The sequence below is a fragment of the Grammomys surdaster genome, unplaced genomic scaffold (assembly GCF_004785775.1).
Source record: "Grammomys surdaster isolate TR1022 unplaced genomic scaffold, NIH_TR_1.0 167, whole genome shotgun sequence".
Classification (NCBI taxonomy): Eukaryota; Metazoa; Chordata; class Mammalia; order Rodentia; family Muridae; genus Grammomys; species Grammomys surdaster.
The window spans coordinates 7484231-7507712 of record NW_021604615.1 but is presented as its reverse complement, the minus strand read 5'-3'; the positions used below and the strand labels follow the sequence as shown (position 1 = coordinate 7507712).

Here is a 23482-nt window from a genome sequence, read left to right as displayed (position 1 = left end):
CTGCTGGACTGTGTGTTCACACTGAGCAGAGTATGCCTGCTGGACTGTGTGTTCACACTGAGCAGAGTATGCCTGCTGGTCTTTGTGTTCACACCGAACCAATGGCTTCTTTGTGTTCACACTGACCTGAGGGTGTTCACTGGCCTATCTGTGTTCACACTGAGCAGAAGGTTCCTTCTGGCCTGTGTTCACATTGAACCAATGGCTTCTCTGTGTTTACACTGACCTGAGGTGTTCACTGGCCTCTCTGTGTTCACACGGAACAGCGGATTCCCCATTGGCATGCGAGTTTCAAGTTTATACAGTCTCCCATGGGTGTGCCAATCTCTGGCTTTGTTGCTGGCACGAGGATGGCTCACAGAAGTCCCACCTATTCTACATGTTGTCCCAAGTCAATGGGACACACTGAGAAGAACTGGGTACTCTCCTGTTTGTCAGGTCCCAAAGCTTCCACCATTATTCACTTAAAATGGATCCAGCCCACATGTCTGTGCATGACTATCCCACAGAAACACTAGGACAGCACTGGTCTCTAATCAAGTGGAGTCACAACAGCCTTTCTCAGGCAGCAGCTCAGAGCAGACAGTGAGGCTACCTTGGAGGAGACGATTCTATTGTCGGGGTATCTTTGTGGAATGTAGGCCTCTGCACCCGGAGGGGGCTCCTTGTGTCCCACGTAGATGGTCCGGCTGTCCACCCAGTTCTCTTCTCCTGCACACTGTGGACAGAAGAGTACCGTCAGCATGTGCCTGAAGCCTGGAGTGACGATCTTCCCCGCAGTGCTATCAGGCTGAAACAGAGACCATCCTGCTGATACGGAGGCATAGTCCCATCCTGCTCTGTGCCCAACGACATTCTGATGAGGGTCACATGGGGTTCCCAGGTTCCCTACCACAGCCAGACATGACTGGCTTAGCCCTACAGGGGAGGAAGGGCTTCAGTTATGTAGCCAATTCCCCAGGCAAACACAGCATGAGGCAGGGGGATTGTGCATTTCAAACTATAGAAAGGACACAAAATACATGGTCAGGTGCTGGGTCCAGAAGATTAGGGGGCCTGGAACGCACCTCACTCCTGGGTGACCTTTGCTGCTTGGGAAACTCTTGAGCTCCAGGCTAGTAGAGGTATGGCCGAGCAACCCAGCACCTGTGCACCTGCTCCAGCCACTTCCTTCCCGGCTCTCTCTAGTCCGTTAGTACTCAGGTACCTGCTAGCTGGGGTCATCAAGCCCTTCCCAGTTGTCCCCCAGTATGCTATGCTATGAGATGCATGCATGGCATAGACTCTGTAGTGGGTATTCCGTTCTGCCTCTGTGCATGCCTGCGCCTGTACTTTTCCTCAGTAGGAACCAGCTTTGCTTGCACAGCAGTCTGAGTGAACAGCTCACACTGCAGCCACATCCCTGGGAGCCAGGCACATGCACGCTTCCTGGCTGGGGAAGGCTCTGGGCTGAGCTGTAGGGAGCTCTCCAGGGAAGGGTTAACCGCAGGGAAGCATGGGCCAAGATACTGAAGGCCAGGCTCTGCTTTCAGTGTGCTAACACAGGCAGTTAAATATTAATTCCTGCTCTTCCTGACCAAGGCCAGGAGTCAGAGCTGCTCCTAGGAATCATTTGACTGCCTGAGATTTTTAAAAATAAAACCCATAAGCATTTGTCTCTGAAAGATGACAAATCAGGCTGACCACCAGAGGCTCAGATCACAGCAAGAGTGTTAGTAGTCTTGTACCTTGAAGGTACAAGACTGCTGTTGGGGTTCGGGGCCACCAGAAAAAAATGGATACCTATTAGAAACAACTGAAGTCTAGACCAGCCACAGGACCTTGTTCACATGACTAATTAATAAAGTACTAAAAAGAACAGATCAATAAATCTGAGGCAAGTGAGGCAGACAGAACTTCCATGGATAAACGGATCCAGGCTTCCTCATGAGCAGCATGGGAACAGACAGAGGGGACTAATAGGTTGGCAGGGAGGTGACAAGGTGGAAGGAAGACACTGACACAAATCACTGTGAACCAGGCAAGAGCCCTGCAATAGGAGGCGGCGGCTGTGGATGCAGTGCCTGCGCCCACAGAGACCAGCCAGCACTTCAGGGCCCAATGAGTAAGCACTGGGAACCCACAGGCTGCCTGCAGCTGCCTAGGGAGCGCGTCCACTTACTGAAGGGACCCAACAGATGTCACTGGGTCAGCCTTAACTGCCTTTGCCCAGTACAGCAGAGGCAATGAGATGAGGCCCTGCCAAGACTTGCCCACCGTCACTGTTCCTAGCGACAGTCTGCACTCCACTCAAGATTGTGGGAGAGAAAGATTATGAAACAACTCGCTGGGCGGTGGTGGCGCATGCCTTTAATCCCAGCACTTGGGAGGCGGAGGCAGGTGGATTTCCGAGTTTGAGGCCAGCCTGGTCTACAGGGTGAGTTCCAGGACACCCAGGGCTACACAGAGAAACCCTGTCTTGAAAAACAAACAAACAAATGAACAAATGAACAAATAAACAAAAATTAAACAACTCAAACACAGAACTCTCGAGTACAGAAATAACCACCCAGATTAACATCTTTGATATATTGGTGCCAGATTAAGTTTTTAAAAAATGAAAATACAGATTTTCCCAGGTAGTCATTTGTCATTGGTGCCTCTTCACTGTGGGAAGCGGATGAGGAAGCAGAAGAGCATGTAAACATGGAAGACCTAATGTGCCTAAAGGGCACGGTCAAGGATAGACACCCACTGTCTGTGCCCTAACCTCCATCATGTGACTCTCGTAAAGCACAGAGGACCCTACTGGTGTAGCTCACACAAGGAGGACAGGGAATGTTCCAGAATACACCAAAGATAAGGCCACTGTAACAGGAAGGCATCATCCTGCCACCATTCAAAGAAACTGGAAGGGGGTTTTTAAAAACACAGAATTTGTCACCTCCCTTACCAGTCTCAGTTACATGCCATCATGCTCCTGTGCCCCCCTCTTGATGGAACTCCGCAGCTTTAGCTGGACCCAGCCCACACTCCATCCCTCGCAAAGTCTCTGGGATCCTCTTCCCACCTGCGCTGCAATGTGCTTCTCTGATAACTGTGGACTGACCACACACCAAAGACCAATGGCAGGGCTGCTAGAGGGTGAGCATCCGCTCAGCAGGCTCTCTGAGAGGGCTCCGTGGTCTGGGCAGGTGTTGAGCTGGCTTTCAGGGGACAGCTCATCCACGGGTGACTGGAGTCTCCACACAGATCATGGAAAATCCCTTCTAGTGGGTCTGTAGAAGACGGGAGACTGTGTTTCCATCAGATTGAGCAAACTACCCCTGCTCAGAGAAAGACACAAGCGAAACTCTCAAATCCACAGCTAGTCGCCATCTCAATGAGCTCCTACAGAAAAGGGACGCACAGCTCGCTTTGTTTGAGGGGTGAATAATAGAAAGCCGACTTCTCACCCATCCTCACTTGGCCTGCTGTGTGAGAGCAAAGCAGCACTTCCCATTCTCTTCCTCTGGCCTCAAGCCCGAGGTCACTCGGAACTTGAGTATTCCCGGCACCAAGGGGTATCACTCAAGCAGGACTGAAGAGGCCCCTTGACCCCGGTCGTACAGGCACAGGGCTGGTGCTCTACGCACAAGCCTCTCTACACTCCAGAACAATCATGAGTAGCGGCCATCCTGAAAGTGGGTGTGGAGTCCCTGGAACACCTACTAGGTCTGTCTCTTCTGGGAGGGAAGTCCAGGCTGGAAGATGACCTCCGCTTCACTCCCAGGGCTGTGATCTGTAGGGAGACCTTGCAGACCACAAAGGGCAGCTGTCCAGGGACAGTGATGGCTTTGGTACCACACAGGCCTCTGATAGACACACACCAGATTCACCCCGTGCCCTGACCACAGGGCAGCTGTGTGTGTGTGTGTGTGTGTGTGTGTGCACTGTGCTCATAGCCTGGGGTTGTGTCATCTCCGTCTCACAACATAAGCACTATCTCAAGGCATCTCTTAGAGAAGTCAGCTGACCACAGGGTCTACTCTCTCACAAGCCCAGAGACCACCCTCGGGCTTCTGTATGAAGAGACTGATGTGTGTGTGTGTGTGTGTGTGTGTGTGTGTGTGTGTGTGTGTGTGTGTGTGAGAGAGAGAGAGAGAGAGAGAGATCCAGTCATCATCAGTTATGAAAAGTAAAGGCATGTCGAAGGTCGAAGATGCTCAGTCCAGTGAAAGTCACTTAAGAACATTCCACTGGAGAACACTGGGACTGCCCGCACCCTGTTCATCATACAAAGCAAAGAGGAAAGGAGGCCAGCAGTTAGAGGGTAGGTGGAGGGACAGCGAGGATCCTTACAGCTGCTCCGAAAGCACAGGAGTTGACAATCTTGCTGCCCCAGGAGGGACCATATGCACGGGAGCTACAATTCAACCAAAGACTGACACATTCACAAGGCCCGTATCTCCACAGTCCGTCTTCACTAGTCAGCCACCAGTTGCCCAGTCTAGCTAGAGAAGTTAGCAAAGGGGCAGGGGTGGGGTGGGGTGGGGTGGGGTGGGGTGGGGTGGGGTGGGGGTGGCTGGGATTTAAATGATACACAGGAAGTCCATCTGGCCATTGTTAGTCACCTAATGGAAGCTTCGAATTTCAGCTGAAACAAGCAAACCCACTAACCAAATTACACCATGGCGACAGGACAAACATGTTACTGAGCTCAATTCTTGATTGATTTACAGAGGCAGTTCCTCCTGAGGACAATGCTTAAATTTATAGGTATCCAATGGCAGTCTGCTGTGGTGTCTGCTTATGGCTATAAATGGAAAAAACTCCCCTGTCCAGTAGCCCCAACACAGCATGCACTTAGGTCAGAGCAGTGTCCAGCCCACGACTGTTCCCTCACAGTCATATTCTGGGATGACGACCCCCCAGTGTGCCCTCTGTCTCCTAGAGTCCAGGCCAGTGCCTGTGAAAATCTTTCCCTTCTATAGGGGAGGAGGTCAGGACTCTCTCAGGTACAGTAAGCACAAGTGCAGTATTCAGCAGCGTTCAGGAGGCCCAGTGGCCTGGCCCAGAAATCTCCTCCCAGCCTTTCCAGGTCTAGGCTTGTGGCCAAGGTCCAAGGTGCTCAGTGAGGGGGGAACCCAACAAGCCTGTTCAAGACCCTGAACCCTCAGGGTGGGGTACCCCAACAAGCCTGTCCCTCTGCTTCTCTGTCCCTCTGCACTGTGGAAACGCAGGAAACAGAGACCCCAAATCCATCCCACCATGCTCATCAGAACTGACTTTCCCTCTGGCTAGTTACAAGGCTCATGGGGCATTTCTCTGCCACGAACATGGTTTCTAAACACAAAATCATTTAGATCAGAAAAGTAAACTGACTGCCCGCCTACCTGATTTAGAAAATAGTCAATCTGAAAACCATTAAACACTCATTGCCTAAGCCATATCTTCCTGGACACAGAATCAAAATAGAAATTGTAGCCGCAAATGACTTTGGCTTGTTCTGGGCTCGCCTGACCCTGCACAGCAGAAGCAGCAGCAGCTGGCACCGAGGTCCTAGGGGCTCTAGTGGTAGTGTCAGGGGCTAAAAGGGGGTGACAGAAGGAACTGCACAGAATGGCAAGCATGCTGAGATGGGGATGGTTTTTCAAGTGACAGTACAGTACAGCTCCAGGAGAATGGCACTTGGCCAAGATAACTAAGCACCTCCTAAGACTGACACACGTGGGTGGATGGATGGAAGGCCTGACTGCTGCATGTACAAATGGCTGCAGCTTCCCTCTAGCCTTGGGTAGGAAGCTGGTGAGGATGGAGGGAGTGGATAGGCTGCCCTGGGGTGCATCACAGCTTCCCACATTGGCCCCAAGTGACTGCTAAGAAAGCACTGACTGCTTAATCACAGCCTCTACAGAACCACAACAGGGCACCCACCACTGCTAACTGAACCAAGACAGGGTCCCTGCTATTGCCGACTGCGGAAAGTTGACAGCACCTGCAGGCCTAGTGTCAGGAAATTGGGAGCTGTTTAAACCATGTATGTGAATGAGTGTCTCTGGGCTACATGCCTGTAATAAGCATGTTACTAACAGTATGTCCATATGACTATGCCTCACAAACACTCACTCTCCCCAAACTCATGAACCCAAACCTTCTTTTGCTCAGCTTCACACTGGGTGAGCAGGGGAAGGTGCTAGAGGACTAGACCTCGGCGTCGGACCTGAGCCCGGGACTTTCCCCTCCCTGGCCAGGAGAGATTTGTTTGACACTGACCAAAGGAGGAGGTATTCTCTGGAGGCCATGATGCCTGGTTATCTGTAGACAACATGAACGCTAGTTCTGTTACCCTAGAGCCTGGGCCTCCAGCCCTGCGGCCTCTGTCCTCCCTGCGGCCTCTGTCCTCCCGGCCTCAGAATAGAGAGGGATTGGGGCCTAGAAGACTGGTGCTGGCAGTGTCCTTGCTTGTAGCCAGAAGCATGAGCCTATCCAATACCTGCCAGGTACAGGTGGTGATGGAAAGCCAGGGACACAGGAGAAGGTAGAAGGAAGTGTTACCAACGTCCCCACGTACAGACCTGCCCACGTGCCATTCAACACGCTACATTCAGATCTTCCTTAGTAAGGATGCAGCCAACAGGACTCAGTCAGCACAGAGCAATGACCCAGGGTGTGGGCTGCCGGCGATGCCGCTCTAACAGTAGCAAACCTGGTCAGGTGTGAGACCAAGAGCCCACACGAGGCATCCAGCTCCTTATCTCCCAAAGCCACAGCCAACCTGTCCTGAGTGGCCAGGCATGAGAACAAGTGCCGCTGTATCTACCTCCCACAACCGGTTCCTCCTAGAGACGGAGGAGTGCGAGAGCTCTGCAAACATGTCCAGACTCAAACCAGAGCATTGTGGGTACACATGTAAGCTTAAAAACACTGAAATTACATACCTTCCAATTGTACTGCAGGCATATTTACAAAACACTGAATATATATCTAATGAAGACACGGGCAAGGCTGAGTCAGTAATTACAAAACAGCTCAGTGAAAATACACACTGGCTGACAACACACAGTGACTTCAGAAAGCACAGTTCGGCTGCAGACAGCTCAGCAATTACCAACAAACCCCTGAGAATCCAAAGCTGAGACTCCGCCTTACAGACCACACTGTGCTGAGCCTCGGCTTCTAGGGCTGCCACCCCTCGGGCTGCAAGTAGGCTGAGCAGACAGAAACTCTAAGCAGGTTCGTGTGGCCTCCATCTCTGGCCCTGAGGCAGCTCTGAGGAAAGCTACATCTTAGGGTTGGAATAAAAATATATGAAGGATGGAAAGGAAACCGCAAATAATCCATACTCGGAGAAGCCTTGGGAGGAAAAACTGCAACACAGATCTGAGCATAGAAGGTGCTGCATAGAGAGCAAAGACCTAGAAGGTTAATCAGCAAGACCTGGCTAACACCATCAACCTCCACAGCGTGGCGATGACCTAGCATAGCCCAGGACCACCTCAGGCCATGTGCTCAGGTCTGAAGGACACCAACAAAGTGGTCCCTGTCCTGGCTCAGCTTTGCAAAGGAGCCTTGTCCCTTTGCAGATCCAGCTCCCTGCATCCTGGCACCCAGTTCTGGTCCACCCACATGTCTTCCTTCAGGCAGCATGTCACTGAGTTAGGCCCAGGTAGTTCATACTCATATGCAGCCTGGTGCACGGGAGACCAATGGTGGTACAACTACACTCTGGTACAGAAGCCACAGACTAGTCAAGCAAACACACATCTAAAATCCTTTTCCAAGCCTACATGATGAGACAGATGTGGTATCTAACAGACAGGGAAGCCAGAGCTCAGGAAGCAAAGGCAGCACCCAGGGAGAGACTGCACTTGGCACCACCTGTTAGACACCAGGCTGCCAAGCGGGCAGTGATCTGCACATGAGAACCAAGGGATACAAAGTTCCTGGTGTCTGTCCCTTATGTTGATCGCACGATGCAGTAGTAGTAGGTCACGTCAAAGTTCATTTCCTGTATCAGTAACTGTAGTGTGAGAACACTCAAACAGCAGGCAAGGCTGCTGACAGCTCACTCAACAGGGAAGATGTCTACTGCTCCAAAGGTCCTGCATGGAGACCATGGCTGTGGTGGGCTAACTGGACTCTCTGGGCTCTCTCTAAAAGATAAGCAGTTACATATCTCCCCCATGGGATCCCCACCTTTGAAACATTCACCCACGGGGTGTCTAAAAGGCACCCTTGATGCATGCCTCTGTGTTAACAGGGTCACAGACGACATGTCTTCATTTCTCAGAGGACACTCGCTGTATGTGTTTTGATCCATCTGTCTCACCTGCCGTCATACATCAGACGTGAGGTTCGGTGCACTGAAGTGGGAAACCAGGAGGTAAAGGCCTGTGTGATGTCCCCTCCCTCCTCCACAGAGTATCCTTATTACAGAGAAACTGAAGGAAAAATACAGCCCAGTCTCTGACCTCAGGCACGTTGCCAGCATAGCCATGCCCACATGTGTTGTGGCAATGATTCAGACAGTATCCCTCTCCCTTGGCATGCTGTCCTGGGTTGGTAGGTGGGTGGGGAGCTGGTTATGAGGGTCCCACAAAAGCCGCCAACAGGGTCTCAGGATACCAGCATTTTCCCTTTGAGGAGACAGGAGGTACTCATCAGGGTAACAAGACAGATGTGCCTATCACTACCTTCCTAAGGCACTCATACTTGAGAAATCCCCCTCCAGTGCCTACAAACCTCAATAGTGTACCTCTAAAGTCCATGTTCATGCCTGAGGTGCTGCCCTGGGGCTACGGTGCTGTCAGAGAAGGGCTTTCAAAGCCACAATTCAGCTGAGGCAGGGGCATTTCATGCACGCTCATGAACATGGTAACCACTGCTCCTGAGTTGTTGAGCTCAGCACTAGGAAAGGAAAGGTTACACTCAGGCCCCAAGCTCTCGCAGCTACAATCTGGCAGCACCCGAGTGAGCTGGTCAATTGGATTTGCTCTGAGGCAAGTGCATGCTTCAGTCAGAATGAGCGGCCTTCACACTCCATGAAACTATGATGAAATGTTTGTTTCCCATGAAAATATGGCTAAACATCTCTCCCTGTGTTTGAAATTCACTTAGGAAACACCAGCACACTTTCCTCTTCCTTCTCGGGACTATTTCTTAATCTTGACGTGGTCACACACGCACGCTCTGAGGTATACCAATCAAACAAGGAGCAGGCCACATGACTCGCATGAAGGGTGATGAAAGGGGATGGCGCAAAAGACACCACCTAGTGAGCCTGCAGTTCTCAACAGGACAACCGTAGACTGTGCGTGGTGCAGTTCTGAACAGGACGACCACAGGCCGTGCGTGGTGCAGGGCTTTCGAGCTCAAGAGAATCAGAGGCACCCGGTGCTCACTCTCCCAAGCGCCCCACTCCCCGAGGGGTACCATCCTGGAGTTGGTCCAGCTTATATGGCTCCATGGCTACCTTGTTGCCAGGTGGGGTTCAGGCCAGGGGGAGGAGCAGACAAGTCAGACACACAGGGCAGGAACACTCACACCATGCACAGACCTCTTCTACTCAGTAGCTTCCTCCCTTAAGAAGCAGGAGACCATGGGGAGGCAAATGTGTCCATGGTTTCCACAGAAACCTCTGCTGCTCAGTTCTGCTTGGTCTCTGCTGATGGGGAGGGGGCATCTGGGCCAAGATTTGCTTAGTGCAAAACCAGACGAGGCAATGACAGACCTCTTTCTTCCAAAGAGGGTCCTGGACACCAGCTCCACCTAGGTTTTTGCTGACAGATTACTCCAGTTCAGATGAGGCTACCTGATCAGGGTACCCACAAAACTTGGAGGGACTGTCCTCCTAGGAGGCCAAAGATACATAGGCCTAAGGCCCGCACAGCCACATGGAACAGTGTGGGGAACACTGTTACACATCCACTGTAAGGCAATGTCAGACACTTAGAGGCACTTACTCCTCACTATTGTCCTCCTCCATAGCCTGTGGGTGAGAGAGAAGACAGCAGGTGGCCTACCTCACAGAGAAGGCCAGAGAACGGATGCCACAGGTCCTCAGATGCACCCACCTCCCTCCCTCACAGGTTAAAGGATATCAGTCTGCATGATGAAGTTACCTTGCAACCGGAAACCAGCAACTGTCACGCTGGAGGCCCAGAGTGGACAAGGAACACAGCTGAGGGTGTCCTTGTCTGAGCAGAGTGGAGATGGGGGAGGCTGGAGCCACTGAGTAGAGGAGGTCAGCCAGAGTACCACAAGAACACGTGGCTAAGCTGCGCCCAACAGATGAGCCATCCCTTGCCTGCCTCCCTCACTCAGGTATCAGGCCAACTCTTCAGCAAGACACTGCCTCCAGGGCACAGCTGGTCCAGTTAGGGTTGTCAGTGGTCGAGGATGGGTCAGTGGAGGGTGGCACCTGGAGAGCCTAGCCTGTGCTAGGAGCTCTTTAGGGTACACTCTGCACCAACACAGCAAGAATCATCTGTGGTCTGAGACACCTTCTTGCTCTAGACCTCAAGTCCTGACAGTCTCCTGGCCGGGGCGCCTGTCACAGCGGCATCTGTGAGACCAGCTTCTCTCTCTCTCTATGAGCGGACCCTGTGGCTTTGTCAGGCTTCTGCACATATCACCTGTGACCAGCCTCTCCCCAGCCCCTTCTCTGAATGAACTCTGTGGCTTCCAAACAGAGCAAGGCCACTGTTACCTGCCACTGGGGAGTAGTTGCCTCATCTGAAGGACAAACAGGAGCTGGAAATATGGGCGTGTGGACATCTAGGGAAACATCCAGCAGGCGAGCACTGTATGCAAACACTCCGGGGACCCTTGCCACAGGCAGTCTTCAACATCTCCCATGTGCCCCAGACGGACAGAAACAGGAAGCCAGGCTCCTTCCGGGGGAAGATTGTTTAATGTACATGTTGGGATGGGTGGTGGTATACCCCGCTGCCAGGCTGTTAGGCATATTCAGAGGACAGTGGCTCAATGTCACACCCTAGAAGAGTCCTTCCTAGGCCTTGGTAACACTCAGCAAGATCCAACAGCCACACCAGAACTGCAGTGTCCCTGGGAGCATAAGTGTGCACGAAAACCGGCTGAATTGGACTTCTGCTTTATGTGTGACTTGGGTTACCGGCTCAGGACAACTCTAGCACAGATGATTCTTGGTACATAAGCTGTCCCCAACACCATGAGATGCCAAATGTTGCAGTTCTGCCATGCAAATGCCAACTGCCATAATGCCCAAGGCACCCTGAGCATCAGAGCTCCCATACCAGGGCAGGGCTGTCCTAGCTCTCAGTGTAACCCACAAGCAGACAGGGAGCAGCCCCTGCTGGGTGCCTCTGCTGACTAGTGCTCCCCATCTCTCCTTCCAGGACCCCAGAAGGAAAGGGGCAAGTGAGCTGAGAAAATGGCTGTTGAGTCACCTGGAGTCCCTCCCTGTGAGCTGTCCTCAGAGGCCTCAGAACTTGCAGGCCTCCTGCCAGGGAAGAGGGTAAACAGCTATGAGGGCTGGCGATATACCTCAGCAGAGTTTGGAAGGCAGCTGGGGCTATGAGGCTGTTTCCACGGAAACAGGCAAGCATGGATAGTTTAAGGCTTCAGTCTTTGTGGGGATGCTAGGCAATCCTGTGCAAATACAACTGGTTTACTGTATTGAAACATGGCTGAGAGGGGTTTTAAGTAAAGCAGAAAATGTACCCACGATATCAAACTCATCCCTGGTGCATTTTTCTCCTCCATTTCTAATAATGGAGCGGAGTGTTCACACTGGCAGCTCCTAGCCTGGGAGCACTCTGCTCGCCTCCTCTGCACAGGAATCCATCAGACTCGGGTGTTTGAATTAGATTCTGCCTTTCACTATAGAGGAGGTAGGGATGGAGAGGCCTGGGGACTTGGGACACATCAGTTATTTCAGCAGAAACAAGAATGTCCCCAGAACTTAGCTGCTGCTCCAACCGGGAGGACTTTTAGCCTTGCTCAACATCTGTCCCTAAAGGGACTGGCAGGCCTCTGTTTCTCAGCCTCCTCCTTAGAACTGAGGGGACCTCTGTCCTGAGTAACCAAGTTAAAGAGTCTCAAGATTTTTCTAAGATGTTTTGTTTTATTCTATCAATACCTAGCTGGGCCTGGTGATGGACACCTGTCACCTCAACTCCTCAGGAGTCTCAAAGGCAGGAGGATGAAAAGTTGGACTGTGTGAGTTGAAGGCTAGCCTGGGCAACATAATGAGACTTTGTCTCAAATGAGAAGGAACAAAAAGCAGGCTGGGAATGCAGCTCAGGATAGAGTGAGCATTTGCTTAGCATATGTGAGACAGGTTCAATATCTCTACAACTGGAGGAAGGGAGAAGAGAACGGAGGGAGAAGGGAGGCAAGAGCTGATTGCTACGGGTTTAAAATGGACTAAACTGATGGTTGCTTCCCCAAGAGGCTCCCAGGGGTGAGTGGTCCTCACTTCCTGCCTTGCCCTCAGGAGCCCCCCTCCCCACACAGCAGGGATGCTTGCTGCTCCAGAGGACATGGCAGAGGCACCAGAGCAGGGACAGGGAAGTGAGAGCTTTCAAACAAGACTCTGGTCTGGTCAACCTCAGGGAGAACCAGTCCAGCCCAGGAAACAGGAAGAAAGCTTGTCACCAGGGAGGCTGCAGGTCTCAGGGTCCGAGCTGCATCAGCCTGTAGGAAGACTCTGCTGGAACACAGTGAACACATACCTGCTTGTGATAGCTCCATCTAGCTATTCCCTTGAACACAGCTGAAGCTGGAGGTCACTGTTCCACAGTGATGGGGACTGCCAGCAAGGATACATGAACTAAGACAAGAATGACCACTTTAGCTGTTTCTGGCTAGTGTGATGACATCCACAAGACGTCGGATAGTTCCTCCAACAGGCCTGAAGCCTCTGTGTAGATGGAGGTGGGCTCTCTGGCACCTGCCAAAAAGGGCAGATCAGCCCCATGGATTGTCACACAGCAGCCTTGGGGAAGGACCAGCAGTGGCTGCCCTGAGGATAGCCTCTCAGAGCAGAGTACCCAGTCTCAGACACCATACTTCAACTCATATGCTCATACCTCAGCCTCAGGATAGTGGGAAAACACCCCAGAGGTCCTGCATCTGCACCCAAGAAGCCAAACCATGCCAGGCAACAGGCTGTCAGAGAGCATCTACTGGCTGACTGCATGTGGTCTAATCTAGGGCCTTGGGAGGTCGTGTACTTCAACACACAGACAGAGAGAGGACCCCTAGGAGAGGGGGCTGAGCACTCAGTGGAGAAACCTGGACAGATGAGGAAGATGAAGATAAACAGATTGCTACATCTGCCAGGGTGTCCCAGTCAAATACGAAAAGAAAAGGCTCAGGCTACCCATGCACCCAGTGTTTGAGGTCACACATTATACTGGCTTAGAGAAGGAGGAGGAGGAGGAGGAGGAGGAGGAGGAGGAGGAGGAGAAGGAGAAGGAGAAGTAGAAGAAGAAGAAGAAGAGGAAAATCGCCAAGGGACAAGCTCCCACGCCTCCTCACCGGCAGAGCCATAAATGCTGACACCATGTGGTGTCTTGTTTTGTTTTGGGTACTGTCAGAGGATGCTGGAAAAGGAGTCTCATTATGCAGCCTCGGCTGTCTTCAAACCCACAATTCTTCTCCGTCTCCGAGAGCTCAGATTATAGGCCTATGTCTCGGCTGCCTTGATTATGCACTCTAAGAACTACCAAGACGGACCAGTGAGATGGCTTAGTGGGTGAGGTGGCTGCAGCCAAGCCTGAGAGCCGAGTTCAATCTCCCAAATGGTAGATAGGAAGTAACTCCTACAAGCTTTCCTCTGACCTCACATACACACATAATAAAGAAATAAATATAAGCAAATTTAAAAAAAATTACAGGGTTGGAGCTCAGCAGTTAAGAGCACCGACTGCTCTTCCAGAGGTCCAGAGTTCAATTCCCAGCAAAGACATGGAGGCTTACTACCATCTGTAATGGGATCCAATGCCCTCTTCTGGTGTGTCTGAAGACAGTGACAGTGTACTCACATATATAAAATAATCTTTAAAAAAAATTACAACACAGCAAATGAAGCTGCTGTCCCATGGTCCCTGTTTCTACTCTCACCCTGGTCCGCAAAGCTCGGCCATCCTGTAGTCTGAGTGTGCCACACCATGCTGTTACATCTGTCTGTCTACAGCCAGGCTGGAATGTGTCTACACTCCAGTTCACCCATGTGGCCTCACCAGGCACTATCTGTGCATACTAGATGCTGTCAACAAGTATTACATTTATATCAACAGAAAGGAGATAACAGCTTATCTGCACTGATAAACACACAGGGCCATTCCTTTCAAGCGGAGTCCAATACTGCATAGCAGCAACAGATGATTTGTTTACACAACCCTAATAGACCTATCGTGTTTTCTCTCCTTCCCCACTTGCAAACAGCGCTATGTTGAGAGGGCTCTAGGCTTCACTAGCTAACAGACCCAGGCTTGTAACCTTAGGCACAGTAAGTGACAGGGAAAGCTATTCCTTACATGCCCCCACGCAGGGCCAGAAGGCCTGGCTCCCGCACTCACATGACACTTGCCACCTTTACCCTCTGACCCAGATGGCAAGCCTCACTGTCATCCTGTCTGGCTCTTTGGCTTACTGGCTTGTCTAACTAGTTCTTACTAATGTGGGCTTCCTACCATTCAATCACATTTTGTGCACACATGTTCACATGTATACACATGTGTGGATGCATGTGGAGGCCCAGTATATATTTTTTGAGACAGTCTCTCTGAACCTAGGGAGCTTGCCTATTCGGCTACCCTGGCTGGCCAGCATGCCTCAGGCCTCCGCAGCACTGGGGGTACAGGCACACTGCAGCTCGGCCTGTCATGTGGCGCTCTCGGGCCCTCTCTCCTGTACGGCAGGCACTTTCCCAATGGAAGCCTCTTCTTGCCCTCGCTTTCTGTTTGGTTTCCCTTGTCTCCTGGGGTTGGGGGCTGGGGTGGGGGAGAAGGGTCTTCATAGCTTACCAGAAGCCAGGCTCTGCAGTAAGGACAACACTTAGTGTCTGGTGCCTCATCAGAAGTTTCACACTTCATGACTTGGAATTACCAAGGTTTCAGAAAACACTTCTGATACCTTCATTGTTTTAAAGGGAGAATGATCAATTTCTCGTTCCCAGAGGATATAGATTTAGTGGTTGTCTGGCCAGCTGACTATCCCATACCTGAGCTTATCAATGGAGGAACCATGTGGTAAGCTGAAGTGACCTACTGAAAAGGAGGCTAGGATCTGGATCCTTAATTAGAGCTGCAAGGGTCAGAGACACCTCTTGTGTGACCAGATCAAAAGGCTGGACCTCTAGTGTGACTAGACCAAGAGATACGACTCTCAGAACCAAGCTGGAAGAGAAAAGTTTTCTCAATCACAGGAAAGTATCCGTGACAGGATCCTATCTGCCAGACTCTCTATTTTCTTCCAAGGTCTTAGACAGCAAGACATGAAAAGGCAGGCTTCTACACAGAACATGGTGGAAGGTTACCCTAGGACCTGCAGCCACTCACAGGGGCTGAAGATCAAGCTGTCGGAGTCACCTAGGCTGCTGAGCTCCCTGTGTTGCATGGCTTTAGAAGATTAGTTCTAGAGCAGGCCACAGAACCCAGCTGTGGCCACATCCACTGGGCACAGACAAGCTGTTCCGAGTCCCACCCTGTAGAATGAACAAATTCAAGTTAATTCTGGGAAAACTGCCTCTCGTTTTTCGCAGGCCACCATATTTCAAACCTCAGCTAGAATTTTATCAGACTACAGTCAAAGCAATAATATATTGGTGGTGTTGACTCCGAACCAGATCTGAGCAAAGGCCGTTGGGGGCTCCAGACTCAGCAGGGGACAGCGTCCAGCTCCACACGAGCTGCCTAGACAACCGGCCAGGCTTGAGTGGAGACAGAATCCTTCAGCCAGGCGTGTTCAGAGGTAGACCCTAAGACATTGACCCCCAGGCTGTGCTGACAGCACTTGGACACATGTCTACCTTCTTCCTGCTGAGCAGGGCTGAAATCCCCTCTTACTGCTCCCCTGGCCTGAGTACCTCCAAGAAGAGCTTGTTAAATTAACACGGTGCTGCATAATTAGACCTCATTTCAGAACTGACTTCCTTTTGTCTGGTTGGAAAAAACAAATCTGTTTAATTAAAAAACAAAAACAAAACCACAAGGAAAAACTTAGAAAAACTACTGCAGACCTTGCAGATGATCAGGAAACACCTCTAACAGAACAAATGAAAGAGTCTGTCTCCATTTTCCCTTAAATAAAAGTAAATTGCAGAGCTTCTAAAGATGGTGGAGACTTCACTTCCGATTTCAATGAACTCTCAGCACAGGGGAAAGGCAGGAATCATCCCACTGCTTTGCCTGTGCAGGGAGGGTCATGCTAGGATTACACATAGGTGTCCCCTGGAGTTGGGCAGAGGCTCACAACAGCGTTCCTGGGCTCAGAATCATTAGGCAGCACCAACAACAGTGTACAACTGCCCTCCATGGGTGTTGACTTCCCCACAGTGACAACAACGTCTCCAGATCAAGGTCAGGTGTCTTGGGGATAGGAGGGACGGGGCAGAGTTGCTGCCAGCTGCAAAATCTCTGCCTTGGAGCAAGATAGATTCAAGTTTAAATGACTGTACCTAAGGAACTAGATGGCACTGCAGGTGTGGGGCACTGCAGGGTGGGAGGCACTGCAGGGGTGGGGGCGCTACAGGGGTGGGACACTGCAAGGGTGGGAGGCACTGCAGGGGTGGGAGGCACTGCAGGGGTGGGGCACTGCAAGGGTGGGAGGCATTGCAGGGGTGGGGGTGCTGCAGGGGTGGGGCACTGCGGGGGGGGGGGGGTGCTGCAGGGGGTGGGGCGCTGCAGGGGTGGTGCACTGCAGGTTTGTGAGGCACTGCAGTGGTGGGAGGCACTGCAGGGTTGGGGCACTGCAGGGGTGGTGGTGCTGTGTGTGGGTACTTCAGGAGTGGATTGGTTTTGGGGTGCTACGTGTCATGGGGGTGTGCTGGGGTGGGGTAGAGTGGTGCTGCAGGGTGTGACTCCTTGCACAGACGTCTGAGTGTAGTGCTGGAAAAGGACTCCACACCTCACAGCCATGGACATGGCCATGAAGAACAATATGTATTTTAAATGTTTGAAGAATAAAGAGATAATGAAGGCTTGCTCTTTACTCTTCAAAAAAGGCATGGAAATGGTGCAGTTTGGAAAACAGTTATCCACGGGGTGTCTCCAAAGAAGCAAACATGAATGCTCACTGCTGAACTCTTCATTCAGAACAACGGCAGAAAGCAGAACACTGTAAACACTTACAGACTCATGAGCACATAACCCCGTGTATTCCCACAACAGGGCACCACTCAGCCATACAGAGGGATGAGTACATAACCCCGTGTATTTCCACAACAGGGCACCACTCAGCCATACAGAGGGATGAGGCCGGTGCATGCATCCTGCAGACACTGTGCTGACTGAAACCATCCAAAACCAACAAAAACATCTGCCGAACCACTCTAGTTATTTCTAAGTCCAGAACAGACAAATCCACAGAGGCAAAGGGCAAATCAGAGGTTACCAGGAGCTGAAGGAAGATGAGGCAGAGACTGACTGTTTATGGGAGAAGAAAATACTCCCAAATCAGGCAAGGGCAACCAGTACACAACTGCCAGTGTCTTTAAAACAACCAACCGACCCATGGACCTGGGAAGCCGAGCCCACGGACATGCTGAGTGGAGGGCATAACATGGAGTAGGAATGGAGATGCCACTCCGGTTTCTGATTCCCTGCATCTCTCAGCATGTCCTTTGGAACCCTGTGACACCTCTGAACACTCAGCCCAGGAGGGAGCTGAGGTAGCCAGCACTTCCGAGTCCTGTCACAGCCTCTGAGGGGAGACAGAAGCAGGCACTTGTCCAAGACAGCCAGCCTCTGTCCAGGCTTCCTCTCTCCCTGAGAGAGCAAGAATGTGGGTCTCCTGCCTCTGTGACATACGTCTGTTCTACCCCATCCCCCAGCACTGGGCCTCCCTCTGGGCTCTCCTGTGGAACGTCACATGTGAGCATGTCTGAGCCAGCCTCCTTCCAGAACAAAGTCTTGTGTCTGTCTTAGGAAGGAAACGAACACGGTAGAATTCCCTATGCCTGGGCACCTTTGCCATCTTCACAGAGGAAGCACTTGGCAGCATTTGCTCACTGGGCTGGCCAACCTCAGAGACACCTCAGTGTTTTATAAATTTTTACACTAGTTTGAAATGTAATCTATAAAACTAAAATTTTAGGGCCAATTTCCTCTCCAACTGCTGCATCTGAATCTGTGTGCTTGTGAGATGTGTCAGGGATGTGAGGAGCCTCTCTGTGCCCAGTGTCCCAAGGTACCAAACCCCACTGTGCTCACATCCCTTACATAAGATGCTCCTTCACTCAGCCTACACGCTTCACCTCACAGACGCTGACGGGAGAGGCGACAGTGGGCACTGCCGGGAGCCATTATGGAGCAGCTTTCTTGCGGCCAGTGAGAGGAGTCAGCAGGCTCACTAGGAATGCGTGCAATGTATTCACTGTATTTCAAGTACGTCAGGTGAAAACGCTGGAACTGAATGAAAGCCAAGCAACACGGGCCACACTTGTTCAGCTCCAGCCAGAACCTGGTGGGCACCATGGTGCTTGCTTCTGGAAACACTGCCCTGGCAATGCCGAAAGTGTCACACCAGGTTCTGGTAGACACATGACACATGGACATGAATGCATGTGTTACAAACCACAGGGCTCAGAGGGCATCTCCCAAAGCAGAAGTCACAACAGAGGCTAGTGACAGGGTCAGGAAGCCTTTATTACCTTTGCTCTTAACATACCTCTCTCAATTAGTCATCTGTGTAATTTAACTTTCATGATGGACTTAAGACTACTGGACATCTGGCAGCTGGCTATGTGTTCAGCACAATGACATGTCTGTAAAAAAGGCCCAAAAAACAGGGCCAAGCAACTGAGGGCAGAAGCTTCTGAGATCAAAGCCACTCCTTGTTAGGACGGTTCTCTCGGGTGCTGTCATGTGGAGGAGTGCTCTCGAGGCAACAGGCAGAGAGTGGTGGTCCAGCTTTGAAAGGGAACCTGAGACGTTTCCCGATTCAGATCAATTCTCTTTTTGGGGTTTTGGAAAATCCAGCTCAAGATGGAAAGCATCAAACTAAAGTAGAAGAGCCTGGTTTTGATCTGAACACACCTCTTCACAAATGCCCGTGCAGCTCACTAGGGCGGCACACGGAGAAGCTCAGGACGAGGAGGGCCTGCACTCAGAAACAAAGGCCAGTGAAGCACACTGGGTGCTCTGTACCTTGTGTATTCTCAAAGTGACAGGGCCTGCATCTGTCACGTGTGCAGAACACAGGGGACATACAGCTGCTTTGTCCTGTGTTACTCCCTGCACCCACTTTTATGATTTCCAACATTTCAAACGTTCGGCCCTAACTGTGCATCTCCATCCACATCAGCACCAGGCACTCAGTACGCGACTTCCCAGGCAGCAGGTGCGCGCCTGTTGTGGAATAAATCCACACAACACTAAGCTTTAAAATGTGGTTCTTATGTGGTAAGACGGCTCAGCAGGTAAAAATACCTGCTACGAAGCCTGGCAGCCTGAGTTCATTTCCCAAGACCCACATGGAGGAAAGAGAGGCCAAGCTCTGACTTCCACACACACATTGTGGATGTGTGCCCACAAGTATACACGCCCTCACTAACACAAACATAAAAAACACTTTTAACTTTTATATTTTATTTTATATTTTATGTTTTAGACTTATTTTATAAGTAGGTACACTATATGCATGTCTGGTACCCAAGGAGCCCAGAAGTGAGCATTGGATCCCCTGGAATCAGAATTAGAGATGGTTGTGCCCCACATGCCATGTGGGTGCTGGGAACTGATTCCACGTCCTCAGCAACAACCAAGCTGTCTCTCCAGCTTACAATATTTCTTAATAAAATAAAATGTGTTATTTTTTTGAAGCACACAATTAACATGTAATGAACTAGGCCAGCAAACTGCTTAATGAGCTGCTGCTAAGACTGGCCATTAGTAAATTATAAATTTTCACTTTTCTTTTGAAGGCATCATGAGAGGACTGGGCTACCATGAGATAACTGTCCTCACCTGTCACTCCATCCGATGACTAGTAGGAGGAGTCTCAGAGAAGCCAGTGCTCAATCACTACTAGTTTGGGGAAGTCTTTCCACCCTCTGGAAACCCCCACTCTTCCCCGCTCTTCTGTCATTGGGCTGGGAACAGCCCCAGACCACTTCCTTCTAGTCTCTAGTCGTCAGTGGGATACAGTAATGGGGCAGCTGCAGCTGGCCACCGTGCAACACAAAGCTTCAGCCTGGGAGTGGAGACTGAGTCCTAAGTCATAGGTGATACTTGCACATGCAGGCAAATGGCTCCAGGAAAGCTCAGACACACGCCAGTGGAGGGTCTGTGCACACTCCTTCAATGGCTGGTGATGTCTTTACTCCAATAAGCATGTGGACTTCATGTAGTGATTGTTTACATGTTTTCCTACCACATCCTAGTGACAAGGCTCTTTCATAAAACTCAGAAGACTGTCAGGTTCATGACCACAAGTCTACTACCCAGAGGCTCCCAAAGGAGCCCACTGTATGGCACAATCAGTAGGCTCTTGGAAAGGGGCCATAGTCACATTTCCTGACGACTTGCAGCCAAGAACAGGCAGATGGTCTTAAAGACCCCGGGCAAGGCCTTGTTGCATAAACCTGTGTACCAGCACTGGGAAAGCTGGGGCAGGAGGATCATCATGAGTTCAAGGCCAACCTGGCATACAGAGTGAGTTCCTTTTTGCTCTCCAACACAGTGCCCACCCTCCCCAACACCAAGCTCCCTGCCCCTCCACTGTGTCAAGTAGCATGCTTGAGTCTCCTTCTGATTTTGTTATCTCCTTTGCCTATTTTTATCTCGAGGGCTTTTAATAAAAACATTGCAATTCCCCGCAAATATTCAGTAACTCTTTGGTTAGTACTAGGTACATTTCATGAGTACACTGTTAATCTAAGGAATAGCTCTTTAGGAGTGAAAGGCTTTCAAACTAGAAGTCAAAAATAGTACAAAAGCTTTCTTAAAAAATAAAAAAGAACCTGGCCATGGCATCACATGGGAGGGGTGGGATGGGATGCTATGGTCTCAACACGGAGCCCAGACTCTGACTGGACAGGAGCCACAGAAGTACCACAGGCCTCTGAAAGAGCAGAAGTGCCTGGGTGGCACGGGCCACAGTCATTGGGGTGACGCAGCTGTGCTCCCTCAGGGGACTGGTCAGGTGGGTCTTCACAGCCATGAGCACCTGTGTATCTGACCAGCCGTTCACCGAGCACTCTGTGTGCTGGCAATCCTGAGAAGTCTGCAACAAGGACCCTGTGCTTCCAGCAACACGAAGGTCAAGGTGTCCAGCCCCAGCCTACTCTGGAACATCCTCCAGTGCGTGAGTGTGAAGCTTTAATGACAGTGAGCCTTCCCAATGGAGTGATGTCATGCAGCAGGCCGGGCGTACCTGTGAAGCCCAGGCCCTGCTCTTCTCTGTCCTGTGGATGAAGGACACACTCAGTTCCACACAGGGGATGGTCCATGGGAAGGGAGGGAAAGTATAAAGGAGGTACATGTGCCAGCAGCAGAGCCTTCTGGCAGCGAGCTAAACCTGAGAAGGCAGAGGAGGGAGGGGCCAGGAGCCAGGCAAGGTGCTGGCAGGAAACCAACAACCATATTGGCCTACTGCCATAGCCTAAGAAAGATGCTGGGCCAGTGAGAGAAGACAGGAAACCCCTATGTCTGCTGTAGAGTGGACAAGAAGCTAACCGTGAAACCAACCCAGGGAGAAGCTCACCATCCAGCAGATGCTGTGTGCTGTAGGAGAGGGAGCAGTGGGTCTCCAAGCAACACCTCCATGCCCTGACTGTGTGCACAGATGGTGCCGAGGGGAGAGTGAAGGCTACCACCCTGGCTCGGCAGGGCAAGGTGTGAATGTGCAAGTGGTGTGGGGGCAGCAATGGGCAGGAGGGGTGCGGAAGTGTGGGGAGCAGGCAGCACCTGCAGGCTTGAGCTGTGCCCACTGATGGGAAGGGCATCAGGTAGACAGGATGTTCCTAACAGCACACCATGTCCTGGAGGACATCAGCCTGTGGGACTAGATTGGCACAGCATTTTGGAGGAAGGGTTGAGGACAGCTTCAACCCTGGATACCTCAGATGAGGGTGACAGGATGTTGGCTCCCTCCCCTCTCCAAACTGGCACCATAAAGTTAGCTGTCCCACCATCAACCCTAGGAAGTATGCATTACCTGACAGCTATCAGGCTTCACACTTTATCTGATCTTACAAGGCAACCCCTTCTCCAGATGCTATAGCTCCCAAATATGCAAATGAAGCATTTTCCAACACCCCTGGCCTGGCCAACAGTACACGGCCACACAAACCTTGCCCTAAAGACCCTGGCCACCTCCCCAGGGACATAAATAGCTCTTTTCTCCTCCATTAAACTGAACCAGTTCTCCAAAACTTCTCCCGTGTGTGTGTGTGTGTCTGTGTGTGTATGTGTGTGTGTGTGTGTGTGCGCGAGCATGCGTGTGTGTGTTCTCTGCCTGAGCACTCACTTATGGACCAACATCCTGCCTGCACCCACCTGTACCTCAGCTGGCTTCCCTCCCCCATTCTAGCCCAGAGCACAGTAGGCCTGGCCGCCCAGAGTGGGTAAGGGAACAAGGATGGCATCAGCCCAGAGCACTGACAGTCCTTGAGCAGCTGCCCACACTGGGGTCCACGAAGAGAGGCAGACTTTTGCCTTCCTAACTGCCTTGAGGGCAGGCCCAGGACACTGCAGAGGCAGAGCGGGAAGGAGCATGCCAGGCCTGAACAGGGAGGACACAGAGAGAACAGGCTAAGAAGGACTGAGCTCAGAGCCTGCCTACCCTAGACCAACAGGAAGTGGGTGGGGTCTGCCTGCCTGTGCCAGGGAGGAACTGGACATCAGTGGTATACCTTGCCTGCTTTATGGAGCTGGGAGATCATGCTGCAGTGTACAGAGGCGGGAGCTAGGCAGACTGTGTAGTCACCACAGGGTCTGTGCGCCTTACTTGGGGAATTCCCTGTGTCAGGAGAGCTCAGTCATTCCTTCTCTTGTGACATCTATGTGGGAGCCCTGGTCCCTTCTAGGGTACTAACCATCACCAAAACACCTCAGGAAAGATTCACAGCAAAGGACTTTTGTTTACTATTATTCAAGTGAAATAATAATTTTATAGTAATTATCTGTAAACTTACATTTCTGTGTGAGGAAAATAGCAACATACAACCTTTAAATAACAAATAGTGAAGTGACATCAACCCAGCCAATGTCAGTGGCACACAGGGAACAGAGAGTGTTTGACACTGTAGTCGGTTACTCCTCACGACTGTGGAGAGTGCTGTATGGTTGTCAGCATCACTCATGACTGTGGA

At 51.2% G+C, this 23482-nt stretch overlaps 1 protein-coding gene across 5 annotated transcripts in view; it reads right to left on the bottom strand.

Annotated features, from left to right (window-relative positions):
* Atp11a (ATPase phospholipid transporting 11A) overlaps positions 1 to 23482 on the bottom strand; it is a 106155-nt gene that overhangs the window by 56848 nt on the left and 25825 nt on the right. For all 5 annotated transcript variants that reach the window (XM_028766290.1, XM_028766295.1, XM_028766291.1 and 2 more), the window contains exon 2: positions 596 to 718. In XM_028766290.1, the coding sequence (XP_028622123.1) occupies positions 596 to 718 (123 nt within the window). The remainder of the gene's footprint in view (positions 1 to 595; positions 719 to 23482) is intronic.